Source organism: Eublepharis macularius, chromosome 2 (assembly GCF_028583425.1).
Source record: "Eublepharis macularius isolate TG4126 chromosome 2, MPM_Emac_v1.0, whole genome shotgun sequence".
NCBI lineage: Eukaryota > Metazoa > Chordata > Lepidosauria > Squamata > Eublepharidae > Eublepharis > Eublepharis macularius.
The window spans coordinates 64085633-64099299 of NC_072791.1; the positions used below are offsets into that span (position 1 = coordinate 64085633).

Consider the following 13667-nt stretch of genomic DNA (forward strand, 5'->3'; position numbering starts at 1 on the left):
TTGATTCATATTAGCTCTTACATTCCATGTTGCTATTTATCTGTGTTGTACAGCTTTGGAATTTCATTTTGCATCTATTCACATCAGAAACTGAATGTCCTTTTGACTTTAATCTTGCTATGTTATTAAGAATAGCACTATTTATACTTGTTGGCTTCAGTGAAAAAGGGGGAGAGGGCAGTTTTGTCCCCCTTCTTCTTCCTTAGTGCACTCTCTCTATCTTGTATGGCTGTGAGTCCCATGACACTAGGAATCAACTTTTCTAGGATCAGAAAACGGGGGTGGGTGGGGGAAGGGTAAATTCTCTGATCTTTTTACCCCCACAGGTCATGGGATTGTACCCTGTAGCTGTTTTCACTAGAAGGAGACCATGTTTATCAAACTGCTATGCCTACTGGAGAGCCAGTTTGGTGTAGCGGTTAAGAGCACGGGACTCTAATCTGGAGAGCTGGGTTTGATTCCCCACCCCTCCACTTGAAGCCAGCTGGGTGACCTTGGACTAGTCACAGCTCTCTGGAGCTCTCTTAGCCCCACCCACCTCACAGGGTGTTTGTTGTGGGCATAATAATGGCATACTTTGTAAACGGCTCTGAGTGGGCATTAAGTTGTCCTGAAGGGCAGTAAATAAATTGAATGTTGTTGTTGTTGTTATTATGGTAGTAAGTCTAATCACCCAAATGCCAAACTTATAGTATATACTATGATACCCCCATTCTGCAGTCACTCCGTAGGCTACATCAGTTATTCATCTTAATTCAAGGTGTTGCTATCATATTCAAAGCTCTTAACAGCCTTGGTCCATCATATCTATGGGAGTATCTCTCACTGTGTTCCACCATGGCAACTTTGCTCATCTGAAAAGGGCCTTCTGCAGGTAAATTTGCTTGTATATATCCAGTTACATGTTTATTGGAATGTCTTTGAAATAGACTGTAGTGACTCACACTTGTAATCTGCCTTGTGTCTCATTGAGAAAGAGGGGCTATAAATAATGTAAATAAATAAATATGCAAGGACTACGAAGGGAATGCCACTTAGTTAACTATTTCAGAGGTCCAAACAAAGGATGAGCCTATTTAGACCATTTGTTTTGTCACTTAGTAAATAATGAATTGTAAACAAATACTGGTGGTGACTTAGAACAGCTTTTAATCTTCCACCCAGAGATGCATACCATTTCTCTTTCAGATTTTATCTGTCACTCTTGAACAAAACAGTAATTTTCCTCAGGTACATACTACAATTGTAGCTCATTCATCGACTGCTAGATGCAAAGTCCTTTTGCCTTTGTGTGGCATGGCAGCTTGTATGGCTTCTTCATGAGTAGATAAGCTTTTGAGAAAGTCGCCTGTTAAGACAGCACCAGTGTGGGAGGCGCTTCCTCACAACTAAGCCGATCCTCTTCCAGGAAATGGAAGTGGGCTGTCTTCTTTGGAGGCCATATTTCTCATGATGTTGCTTCCAGTATTCTAAGGAAGAGACAACAAAGAAAGTGTGACTCATGCTTCTCACCTGGCTCTTTTACATTCCATGCATTGGAAGGAGGGGAGAAGACAATTTGGCTCCACATCCAGAGAACGTATTTAATCATGTGAAATGTGTACACAACCCAATTTTGCATAAGATTAGAAGTGACAGAAGAGAGAAAATTACTCATGCTTCTTTTGTTAACACTTTTTTAAAAGTCTGAAGCAATCCTTTCTGTGGCTGACTATAAGAATGGCTGTGCGTCCTTCCCTGCTACTAGGTATGGATTGAAATTTAGCATGGCCCATTTGTTTCTGAAGCTGTTTGATAACACATTGTGAGCAGTTATCATTGGGTGATTTCCTTCAGGAGCAAGGCACTTCCTGATACAGATTTTTTAAAAACTAGAAATAGCTTTAATGTGATGCTTTCTGGAAGTCCTAAATGACTGAGAAAATCTCTAACCACTTATAGATCCCTATTGGTAACTAATGTTTTAACAGTGGCTATATTTTGCTTTGAACAAAGGCTGAAAGACCAAAGACACGGGCTGTTCCTGCTCACTCATGCAGTTCTTTAGCTCCCTCTAACTCACAAAAGTTTGTGCTATTTTATGACTCTTTTAAATGGTCACAAAGCTTGTTTTTGTCATAACTGCAACTTTATTAGCACAGCCCCCGCCCCCCGCTGGAATTTTTCTCTGTGTGTAAACAGCAATGGGGGTTTCAGCAGAGCCCTTTTCCTGCCATACGTTCCACAGACATGGTCAAAGGACTGAAAGGCATCTTAAAGGGAGGTCTGTCTCCAACCTTGTCTTGCTGTTCACACCTAATAAGTTGCTTTTCCCTAATATAAACAAAGATGCTGTTTCTTCTTTATGCTTTAGATACGACAGTCTCCAGAAATCAATTTAGTTTTGCGACCTCAAGGCTTGACTGGTGATCATGAAGTGTATGCCAAAGTTGACTTGTGGGTCAAATGTCCCCAAACCTATCCTGATATGTGAGTAAATAACAAAAAGTATCCTGTGAATTTCCTAAACGAGTGGAAAGGCAAACCCGAGTAATTTGGATTGTTTGTCACAAGTCTTATTGCCTAAAATTTTAGTTTTTGTAATAGGTGTGTCTTTATCTATGTACATTAATTTCAAAGCATGCTTATGAGTGCTTCGGTTAACTGCCATCGGGTAACAAAGAAGACTTCAAGCGCCATGTCAAGTTGGCTGAGCCTGAGCTGAGGTTACAACACTCACACCAAGGAAACAGAAAATGATTAGGGCCCCAAATGTTCCTGCACTGATATTATCCAGTCTGCTGGAACTTCTTTGCCCCTACTCTTAAATTCCTTCCTATATCCCAATAAATCATTCAGCAGTAGAATATGCCGACATCAAGCAAGATAGCAAAAAGAAAATGAGATTTGTTAGGGGTTTAAAGGGGTCAATTCCTGGGGGATAATATGCTCTTATAGTATCATATTTGCTCATGTGAACAAATCACTTATATTGGGAGTGTACAAAATCATACATTTTACAGAACCATATAATTTATTTTTGGTTGATGTATAATGGCTGAAGTATAATGGTATGGAGAGGGGTACATTGCTATTCTATAATTTGCATATAGATTTGTGAAGCTAAAGTCCTATTCCTTGTGAATTTCATTTTTTTACCATAGTGTTCCAGAAATTCAACTTAAAAATGCAACAGGCTTGTCAAATGAAAACATTGACTTGTTAAAATCCAGACTAGAGGAATTAGCAAAACAACGTTGTGGAGAGGTAAATGCTTTAATTTTGGCATTAATTTTGCACAAAATATTGAACAATGCTGAGAGTATGGCTTTTCACTTGAAAATGTGATGTGCTGTGTTTGCAGTGCACGTACAAGTGTGTGGGTGGGAGGTGGCTCAGTGTTGCTTTACATGCAACAGGTTCAGTCATTGGTGTCTCCAGTTAAAGGGCTATAGATAGCAAGCGTGGAGAAAGACTCCTCTGTTCCTGCGAATCCCTATCAGCCATTGTAGAGAAGACTAAACAAGAAGGACTGCTGGTTCAAATGCTGGTTCAAATAGGTTTAAGGCAGCTTTACTTGTATGTGTCTATAAGTTTTGAATGAGAGGGTAGGGGGTTGACTTTTATACTAATGTTTTTGTGTATCTAGTTATTTTGGAACTTAATAAATACTATTTTTTCACATATGCACATTTGTGGAACATGAACAGAATTACTTTTTTCTTGTAGTTTCTAAACCATTCAGTCACAGATTGAGGGGAGGGGATGGTTCAAGAATTACCTTCTCTTTATCCTTACCCCCGTGGATGATTCTAGAAAGATTAGTGCCCCATTCAGATTGATGAACAAAATCAGTGTTATCCTGTTGATCCATTGAATTAAATGGGAATTACTTCCTAGTATCCTAGATGAACTAAAGCAGCTTCTACACAGAGGTGATTCTTTGTGCAACTCTCATTGCTGCTGCAAATGCAGAGGCATTTGTAGTGACAATGTAACATCTAAGTGGTAATTTTCTCTGCACTTTCCTTGCCTCAAACTCCCATGGCCAGAGGGCTTCTTTTCAAAATCGGGAATGCTGGCTAGATGATGACAGCATTATTATGTTACAGTAATCTATAGTTACAATCTATTAATTCCAGCCTGTCATTTTTAAATGTATCTAGACCTTTTCATTTTGGTGTTATGAGAAAGGTGCAGAAGCAAAATGAATAGAGGACAACATCTTGTGGATGCTTCCCCAAACAGCGCTGCTGTAAGGAAGCCAAGGTGGAGCAAACCATCCATGTGAAAATCACATAGGACCTTAAAATGGCCTAAATGCAACTATAGTTTGGATCCAGCAGAGTGTTTCCATCAGTGGGGGGATTTTTGCCCATGGACAGCTCCCCCCAATGTTGCTTTTGGGGCTGTGAGGGGAAGACAGGAGGAGAGAAAAGTTGCTCTCATGAGCATAAAAACTTCCACACACAGAAACACTCCTCTGGATCCCAACCAATGCTTTGAATCAACCAGATGCTCAGTCCATCGGAATGCAGTAAGTCACAACCGAAGTAGTTTTCCATAGTTATAATTGGAATTCAGATTATAATATACTCTTGTCAAAAAAGATACTGATATATATCTTGATCTTGGTAAATACACATAATACATTCACAGCATTTTATATATTCATTTTTTAACTTACATTTGTATGCTGCCCTTCTGCCTAAGGTGGTGGACAATCAAAACATTAAAACAGTGTTTAAAATACATATAAAACAGTTATACAACAATTAAATAAACCATCATGCAGACACAAAAAAGGAGGAGAGGCAATTACAATTAGGGAGGGAATGCCGAACAAAACAAAAAAGTCTTTACCTGCTGACAGAAGACAACAGTAGAGGGAGACAAATTACTCTCCTTGGGAAGGGAGTTCTAGAATTTTGGTACCCCAACTAAGAAGGCCCTTTCTCAAGTGGCCACCCATCTAGCCTCAGATGGGGGGTTGGAACCAAAAGCTGAGCATCTGAAGATGAGTGGAGTGGTCAGGTAAGTTCATATGGGAGAAGGCAGAAACAGTTGGGATTTTCAGCAAGAAAAGATTCTGTAGTTTTGTTTGTCAGACCTTTACTAATGCTTGTCTTGCATGGCAGTCTTAAATGTTTCTGAATGTCGCTGAAATCTGTGGTGTTGATTAACACATACGTGTAAATTGGGTTGGAATTTGCATTTATTCCCTTAAGCTAGTTACATAATTCGTCAGACAGCCTCCCCTTTAAGGTACCCTTCCTTAAGAATATCAGTACAGCCATAGCAAGATCATGGGCCTTTTCTGTGCTGGGTCCAGTTGTTTGGAATGGCCTGCTGGACTAGATGAGGAGGGTGCCTTCTATTGCTACATTTAGGAAGTTGTATAAGACAGTCATATTCCACAGAGCAGTTGGTGGAGGGTGAATTTTCTAGCAGATTTGAGTATGAGTTTTCTTATCCTGTGTGCTTTACATTTGAATGCTTTTAAATAGGTACATTGTGTGTGTCAATCTGTTTTAATTATGAGATTTAGGTTATGCTTTTTGTCTTTGCTGCTTGGTTTCTACATTGTTCTCTGCCTTGAGTCCAAGGAGAAAAGGCGGGATACAAATTTGCCTTTCCTTCACAGGTGATGATATTTGAGCTGGCAGATTATGTTCAGTCATTTCTCAGTGATTACAATAAACCACCTCTGAAGTCTTTCCATGAAGAAATGTTAAAGAATCAACAAAAGGAACAAGAAAGGCTGGCCCAGGAAGAACAACGTCGAATTCAGGATCTGAAAAGGAAAGAAGAGGAAATGGTGAGATTCCTAAATTTTAGATATTTCTGTTTTCTTCCCCACTTCATGTGAACTCAGATAGCTGAAGTCCTGAGCTGTTACTATGCATGGGAATATAATAGTTGGGAGCCAACTGGATGAGGTATGAACATTGTGGTTTGGGTCCTGACAATTTTCACTAATGAAAGATTCCTCCCCCCCCCCCCCGCCCCTTCCAGTTTCCCCTTTCCTGCTACAGACCTCTTATTTGCCCCTCAAGCTGTTCCTACGGGACCTGTGCCCTGTAGGAACATCATTTTAGGGAGATCAGACAACTTTTTTTTTTTTGTATTTGTCATCTAAGGGTGTCTTCACTTGCTGTGGTTGAAGCTTTTCTCAATTATTTGAGGTATCAGTTCTTTGCAGCTTCACTGCTATAAGGCTACAGGGTTTTTTTTTAATTGCATGAACATTTATTTCAGCAACGTGAAATTCTTGATGAGATCCAGAGAAGGGAAGAAGAAAAGAAAGAAGAAAGAAAAAGGAAAGAAATGGCCAAGCAGGTATTTTTAAAAATTGTGTTAGATCCAAAGTATCACCATCTGTGAATGGAACTTTTCAGCCCCTCCTCCAACTCCTGCTGCAACCCACTGAGCTCTGTACAATGCTTCTGTTAGAGGATGAGATCCTCAGGAGCAACATGGAGGTGAGGCGTGCATGTTTTCAGGGGGGAGGCAATGAGTGAAAATCACCTCCCTCATTTCTTGGGAAATGCTGTCCTGTCAGGGGTCCTGCCTGCTCAGCAGCAAGGATTGGAGTGCTCAGTTATCCTTCTCCTTTCTGTCTTTTCAGGAACGTTTGGAAAATGCCATTTTGATAAGCCAAGAAAGCTCTACCAGTAAAGATGCTGCAGGGCACAAAATGACTCCCAGTTTAAATGGAGGCGCTATTGAACATGGAGGGACCAATAAAAATCGTGCACATTCCACAGGGCGTTCTAAGTATGTATCAGTATCCCTCTGAATAAACGAGCTGTATATCCATAGACCTCTTGCATGTTTCACAGAGTATTCACAGGCCAGCTGGGCTTCCACATATATCTAAATTAAAAAGTTTTAAGGCCTGGATCCTGTACCTTTGTTCTGGGCACTGAAGAGGTGGTCTTCAGCTGCGGGGGGGGGGGGGGGCGTTAAATCATATGCCCTCCTATGTAAATGCTGTGTCCATCCTTTATCACATTTTGTTCTGGGAAGAACTGCTGTATGGAACGCCTAATTTTAAATTATGTGCTGCCTCTTTTTTAAAAATATATGTATATGTATATGTGTGTATATATACTTTGCATAGCTGTAATTTTAATGATGTTGTGTAGAAATTTTAAGATTTTTAGTGATATTTAATATGTTCGAATTGTGTTGTTATCCACCCTGAGCCCACTGATGCGGGGAGGGCGGAGTATAAATCCAATAAATTAAATTAAATTCTTGTGGTACGCATTTTGGAGCCTCTTGAAAAACATTAGCACCAGTTCTGCAGCAGAGAATTGCTTCTGCACTGCCTGGAGAGAAGCACGCATAGATCAAATCTATAAGATCCAAACCCAGATGTCTGAATTAGTTTGTAAACAGGCATCCTTTCATGTACTCTTGCAAAGCACAGTTTACGTACCAACATTTAAGTGTAGATAGGAAATGGAAATCTGGTCACCCATTACAAATAAAGAGTTTGTTTTATTTATTTTATTGAAGTTGCACAGTGTGGCTTGGATCCAGTGGTAATTTTTGCTTATTGAAGGGAGTTCCATCTGCAGAGGGGGACCTCCCCACATGTCCCCTCCTTTAGTAGTCCGAAATGCCTCCCAGATGTTGATCCTGGAAAACAGGAACCCTCTTCCCCCCCTCCCAAGATGCTGTGTGTGTGTTGGGGGGGAGGGGGGAGGTCTACGATGGGAGGAGGCTATCTGCAAAAACCATCCATCTCTTCCATTCACAGAAATCCTCTGGTGGGCCAAGCCTGCTTTGTTCAGTGCTGAAACACCATCTTAAAGACAAAAATCACACTGAAAAATCATTGAGCAATTCTGTTTACTCCACCTTTTTAAGATCAGGTGGTTGGGAGTCTCAGGACTCCATCAAATGGATTCAGTGGCTCTGGCAGATGAGTTTGCAGAGTTCACTTGCTGCCTACTGAAATATAAAATTGAAAGTAATCTCTTTATGTGTTTTGAAACCAGGGTGTTTAGTTTTGTCTATACAAAGGTTTAATTGAAAAAGATAGTGGAGTAGCTTTCTTTTTACTACTGTGGACTAACACAGCAGATCTCAATCTTTTTTGCCAGAGATAACCATTTAAATGATCTCTCAGCCAGGTGCTGCTGCAAATTTTATATAAGCTTACCACGAAGATTGCAGATTTGTAGTAAGCTATTAGTAAGCTTTTCTCCCACTAAGGAATTGATTAAGGGTGGTGCCTTAGCTAGCAATATGACCACCTCAAAATAAAATACTGAATTACAGAAAATGTTGTTGATGTTTCCTTTGTAGAAGAGAGCGTCAGTATTCTGTTTGCAGCACTGAAGATTCTCCAGGAACTGGTGAAGTTTTGTATTTTAATACCAATGGTCAGTTTAAAGTTCATAAAGGAAAGTGTATAGGTAAGTAGAACTATTGTGATGCCTGAGATCTTTTTGTACATACATAGTGTTTTTTAATTTAGAAATTATCTTATATACTCATAGCAAGGTGGCCCTGATCTAAGAAAACTTAAATCCAGAGACTGGAACCATAAATGGACAAGAAAGATCTTCTTACATGCCTGAAAAATTTCCCAGGTTAAACAAAACCCAAAATGATATAAAGTATATACATATCTAGTTGCCACTAAAATACCCTCTCTCATACACCTATCAGATGAGCTTCTTCAGTCAATGGGACAGTCAGGAGGGCCTCTCCTTGTGAACTTACCTTCTGGGCACGAACTTATGAGAGAAGGCAGTCCTTCAGATATCCTTGCCCCAAGCCATGTATAGCCTTAAAGGACAAAACTAACACCTTGAATTGGGGTCAGGAGTGGATCAGTAGCCAGTATAATTGCATATGAATAATAGGGTCACATAACTTTATTCACTTAATTGGTTATATTTTAAAGGGGGGAGGGGTTTGTTTGATCAATAAGGGCACATTTTAACAGTGCCCAAATTGCAGCATTTTGATTTCACTAATGGAAGTGGAATTTTATTTTTGGTTTTTCTTTAAAATTTGAATAATGCTGCAAAGGCATATAGGCTGAGATCTTAGAAATTTATTTGTGAACTTTTTATAATGGCTTTTGCATTTGTAAGAGTGTCTGCATCTGAAGCTGATATCTCTTTCTGTGTATAGACAAGGATGAGCAACTTGGTAAATCAGTCTATAATGCTTTGGAGTTGTGCACTGGCAACTTTGTCCTAGTACATGAATGGGTGCTTCAGTGGCAAAAGAAAATGGGGAAATTTCTGACTAGTCAAGAAAAAGAAAAGGTTGAAAAATGTAAAAAACAGGTAACTACTTGTTTGGGTTTCTTTTTTTTCTTGCTCTCTATCATATTTTTATCTACTCATTCCTTTGAGGATCTTTGAATGGTACGTGTATATTCCCCTTGTTTTTATCCTCACAACAATACTGTGAGGAAGTTTAGCCTGTTAGAAAATGACTGACAAAGATCGCCCAATGAGCTTAATGACGAAATGTGGACTAGAACCTAGGCCTCCCTGCCACTTCAGTGCCTACATCGTGCTGGCTTTCCCCTGAAAAGAAAATATTCCTGATCCTGGAATATTTAAGTTTTGGAATGTGGAAGCTATAGGATCTTTGCTGGAAGTAAAGACAGGGGAAAACTTGAAGCTTTTGCTGAGAGTGTCTGCTTAAAAAAAAAACCCTCTGGAAAGTAGGTTATTACCTGCCATAAATGTGTCTGTGACTGCTAGTCTTGTGGTCCCAGAGACTATTCAGATTCTAATGAGGAACGCTGCAAAAGATTGGAAAGTCATTGGGCAAAAATGTTTATATTATTAGAAAATATGTGTGTGGCCTCCTCAAAGTGGCTCACAAAGTAAAAACAAGCAAAATAAAATCATAAAAACTGCCATAAAATTTTCATTATAAAACAAATCATTAAAAATAGATAAAGGAAAATGTGGCAAGAAATCCAAGCTCAAGGGAAAAATATTCCATGGTTGATGTATCACCAAATAGTATCAAGGTTCAAAGAAGAAATTTTTAAAGAAGGCAGCAGTTTAAGAGAAAAAAACAGAATTTGAATTATTAATAAGTGGTGACCTGAAGCATCTATTAGAGAAAATTTACAAACGTTTATTGTTGAAATCTATGGCATCAGTGCCCACAGGAGAAGGCAATCCTTCAACTACCCACACTGTTTACAGCACCATCTTAAGCAGAGTTACACTCTTCTAAGTCTGTTGCTTAGGATGTCACCTTGAAAGCCTTAAAGATCCAGAAAGAGGAACGATACAGTCCCAGGGTCCAGACCTTAATTATTACCAGGCCACCACATTTGGGACCATTTGAATTTTTCAAAGGCAGACCCATATAAATCGCCTTGCAGTAAATCCATCATTATAAAGTGTACACAGAGCAACATATTGCTCTGTGTTGTTATGGGCAATATCCTCACCTTCCTACATTGACTCATTTGTTGAAATGGCATTAAGGGAAGTCCTTTAATAAGAGGCAAGACCAATTTATTAATTTAGCCAGCACTCACTGTTTTCATTTCTTTTGAACAGATTCAGGGGGCAGAAGCAGAATTCAATTCTCTCATGAAGCTAAACCACCCAAACATAGTCCATTATCTATCTATGAGCCTTAAAGAGCATAATGACTCAATTGTGGTAGACATTTTGGTGGAACACATAAATGGATCTAATCTTTCTGCACACTTGGACAAAGAGATCCCCATTCCCATGGATCAGCTGCGACATTACACAATCCAGCTTCTCTCAGTTCTTGACTACTTACACGGTAATTCAGTAGTACACAAAGTTCTTAATGCTTCCAGCATTCTGGTGGATCCTGAAGGAAATATCAAGGTGACTGATTACAGTATTTCAAAACGCTTGGCGGACATCTGCAAGGAGGATGTTTTTGAGCAAACAAAAGTTCGATTTAGTGAAGATTCCTTGCCAAACAAACCAGGGAAAAAAGGAGATGTATGGCGATTGGGTTTACTGCTGCTCTCTCTCAGCCAAGGACATACAACTAAGGAATATCCAGTTGTAATCCCAAATGAGTTGCCTGCTGATTTTCAAGACTTTCTGAAAAAGTATGTGCATATCTAGTTCTACCATAAAAATATTTTTTAAAAACACCCTTATGGTTCAAGATGAATGTATGCTTCAAGATGAATTTAGGGCCAAACATGATGGGGATAGCAACATGTGTTTTGTGGGTCAGCCCCGTTCATAAATGAAGCAGAGGCTTATGGAAAGAGTCTCTCTTGATATGAAAAAGAACATGTGGGTGAGGGGACCTTACTTCCCTCCAACCCACACATCTTTTCAAGCTGCAGTGCATTGCTTGAAATGCTTCTGGCAGCTCTAGAGGTTGGAATGCTTGTCGGTTGGAATGCTTGTCAGTTGGAAGTTGGAATCTTGTTCGTAATGATATGATGTGTACAGCTCAAATATTTACATGTTGGGGCTTTAACAGAAGTTAGTCAAGGAAGAAGTTACTTTTTGTGCATATAAGTTTAGTTGCAGGCTGATAAAATAGGCAGTCCAATACTGGTTTTTGTTGAATAAAAGCATTGAAACCTATATTGTGTCCAGGTGTGTTTGCTTGGAAGACAAAGAAAGGTGGAGCCCTCAGCAGCTATTACAACACACTTTTATAAACCCACCACAGATGAAAATACCTGCAGTGGAAGAAAGCCCATCTGGTAAATAGATCAGTTATTTTCTAATATATTCTGTCATGTATGTAATTGAAATTAAACACAAAAATGTAAATGTAAAAACAAAGGGCATTTGGATCAGAATCTGATCTTAGGTAATAATCAAGAAATCACAGATACTCATATAAAATGCCTTTCAAGAATGAGACAGATTTGAAGATCCTCTGGAGCTGTCTTAGTTTATGAGGTGTTTGAATAATCACAAGATTAACTTCTACATCATTATTAGGTTGATCTTGTGTTTTGTGGGAGGATGTGTTTGGAAATTTCCCCCGTTTCTTGTTGATTTCTCTTATGCAAGTAAGATGCAGATACTTGGAATAGTTTGTTGCTAGTGTTGAATGGTGTGGCTCTTACACACACTTTTCCACCTCCCTCTTGGGTCTGCAGCCCACAAGATTTTGCCTCTTGGTTCCCTCATTAGGATCTAGCCTGTTATGTTCATCTCAAGCTGATAAAAATGTATGGCTGGATTTCCAACCATAGACTCTGACTTTCTCCTTTTCCCTCCCACTGCAGCCCAAAAAGCTTCCCCAAATGCTGCTGGGTTATGAGGGAACCCCAGGAGCTGCATTTCAGGGGATATCTTACACTGCAGCAGGAGGGGGAGGGCAAGAAAGTCATGCTTCATGAGTGTAAATCCTGCAATCCATGACAACACTCCAGTGGATCAACATCTGTATTATGACATAGGATCCAAACAAATATATTTGACGCAGTCTGAATTTTAGTTTCTAAACATTCGGCACAAAAAAAATTCTTACTAGTATGAAGCCTGGTGTATCTTTGTGTTTGTTCACCACTACCGCCCCCTCCAGCTAAGTCTAGTATGATAGATTCTTGAAAAAGATCACGAACAGAAAAAAGGGAAGCTTCAGGAATAATTCACTTAAGAAAATGCCATAAATAACCCAGAAATATAGTACACAGTTCCACGTTACTTACTTCATCAGGTGTCAATCATTTATAAAGACTCATCCTTCTGTCTTGAAGCTATAACTGGACATTCATCAGGAGTTTTTAGAAATAATAAGGAAAGGGACTGGTATTGAAGGTATCTGAAGAATAACACTAATTTGAAGCACCACTTATATGGAATTTGACTCATAATATTTTCTTGTATGGATTGTTCACTCTGATTTTTCAATTTTTGCCTCGTGGGATAACTTCCTCACATTTGTTTGATTAACTTGAAAAGTAACTAGTTTGGAACCTGAGCCCAAGAAAGTTTTAGTCTGATGAGCTCCAGATAACTATATAAGGTGAGGTATCTTTCTGCCAGAATTACGATGTTAGTAAAGTTAAAGCAACTTGTATGTAACACTATGGAGTACAAGTCATTGCTTAGCATTTTCTACTGACAAATTGTTTTGAAACATCTACTAGCTGATGGTGATAATTTTGAATTTTGTGAAAGGTTCTAGCTCCCAAACCGCCTATTATATAGAACAAGCCTGCATTATCCACAGAGGTTGTTAATCTTTCATATTGTGTGTCATGCTAAATCTTTACTGCGATAGTTTAGAATTAAATCATTTTCCTTCTCACAGGCAAATTTTCTGTTTCAGATTCAGCAGGAATAGATGACATTGAAACTGTTATTCCCTGCAGTCAGATTGCTAGTAATGTATTCTTCACAGAAACACAGAAGCAATTTTCTCGCTATTACAATGAATTTGAAGAATTACAGCTTCTTGGAAAGGGGGCCTTTGGAGCAGTCATCAAGGTATGTGCCATACATCAAGTGAGACTAACCTTGTTTTGTAGAACCTTCCCAGGATTTGCATTTGTGAATACAATATATTGAGTTGGATCCTATAGTTTTGTTCCATTATCATCTGTCTCCCTCCAGCACAAGGCGTTTTATGAAAGAGGCTGTGCAAGAGCTCCTTGTATCAGTGGCAGGCACCTCATACTGGAGGCACTGATGGAACAAAATGGCAGGACCCAACCCATTAGAACT

The 13667-nt window shown here is 39.3% G+C and overlaps 1 protein-coding gene across 3 annotated transcripts in view; it reads left to right on the top strand.

Moving 5' to 3' along the window:
- The window catches only part of EIF2AK4 (eukaryotic translation initiation factor 2 alpha kinase 4), a 54982-nt gene that overhangs the window by 6841 nt on the left and 34474 nt on the right, over positions 1–13667 (top strand). For 2 of the 3 annotated variants that reach the window (XR_008596587.1, XM_054972933.1), the window contains exons 2-12: positions 1189–1230; positions 2354–2469; positions 3144–3246; positions 5624–5797; positions 6238–6318; positions 6608–6756; positions 8299–8408; positions 9136–9293; positions 10539–11074; positions 11580–11689; positions 13273–13430. Coding sequence is in view for 2 of the 3 variants with exons in the window: in XM_054972933.1 (XP_054828908.1) it covers positions 1189–1230; positions 2354–2469; positions 3144–3246; positions 5624–5797; positions 6238–6318; positions 6608–6756; positions 8299–8408; positions 9136–9293; positions 10539–11074; positions 11580–11689; positions 13273–13430 (1737 nt within the window). In the remaining variant the exon portion in view is untranslated. The remainder of the gene's footprint in view (positions 1–1188; positions 1231–2353; positions 2470–3143; positions 3247–5623; positions 5798–6237; positions 6319–6607; positions 6757–8298; positions 8409–9135; positions 9294–10538; positions 11075–11579; positions 11690–13272; positions 13431–13667) is intronic. The other variant, XM_054972934.1, reaches the window with a different exon arrangement.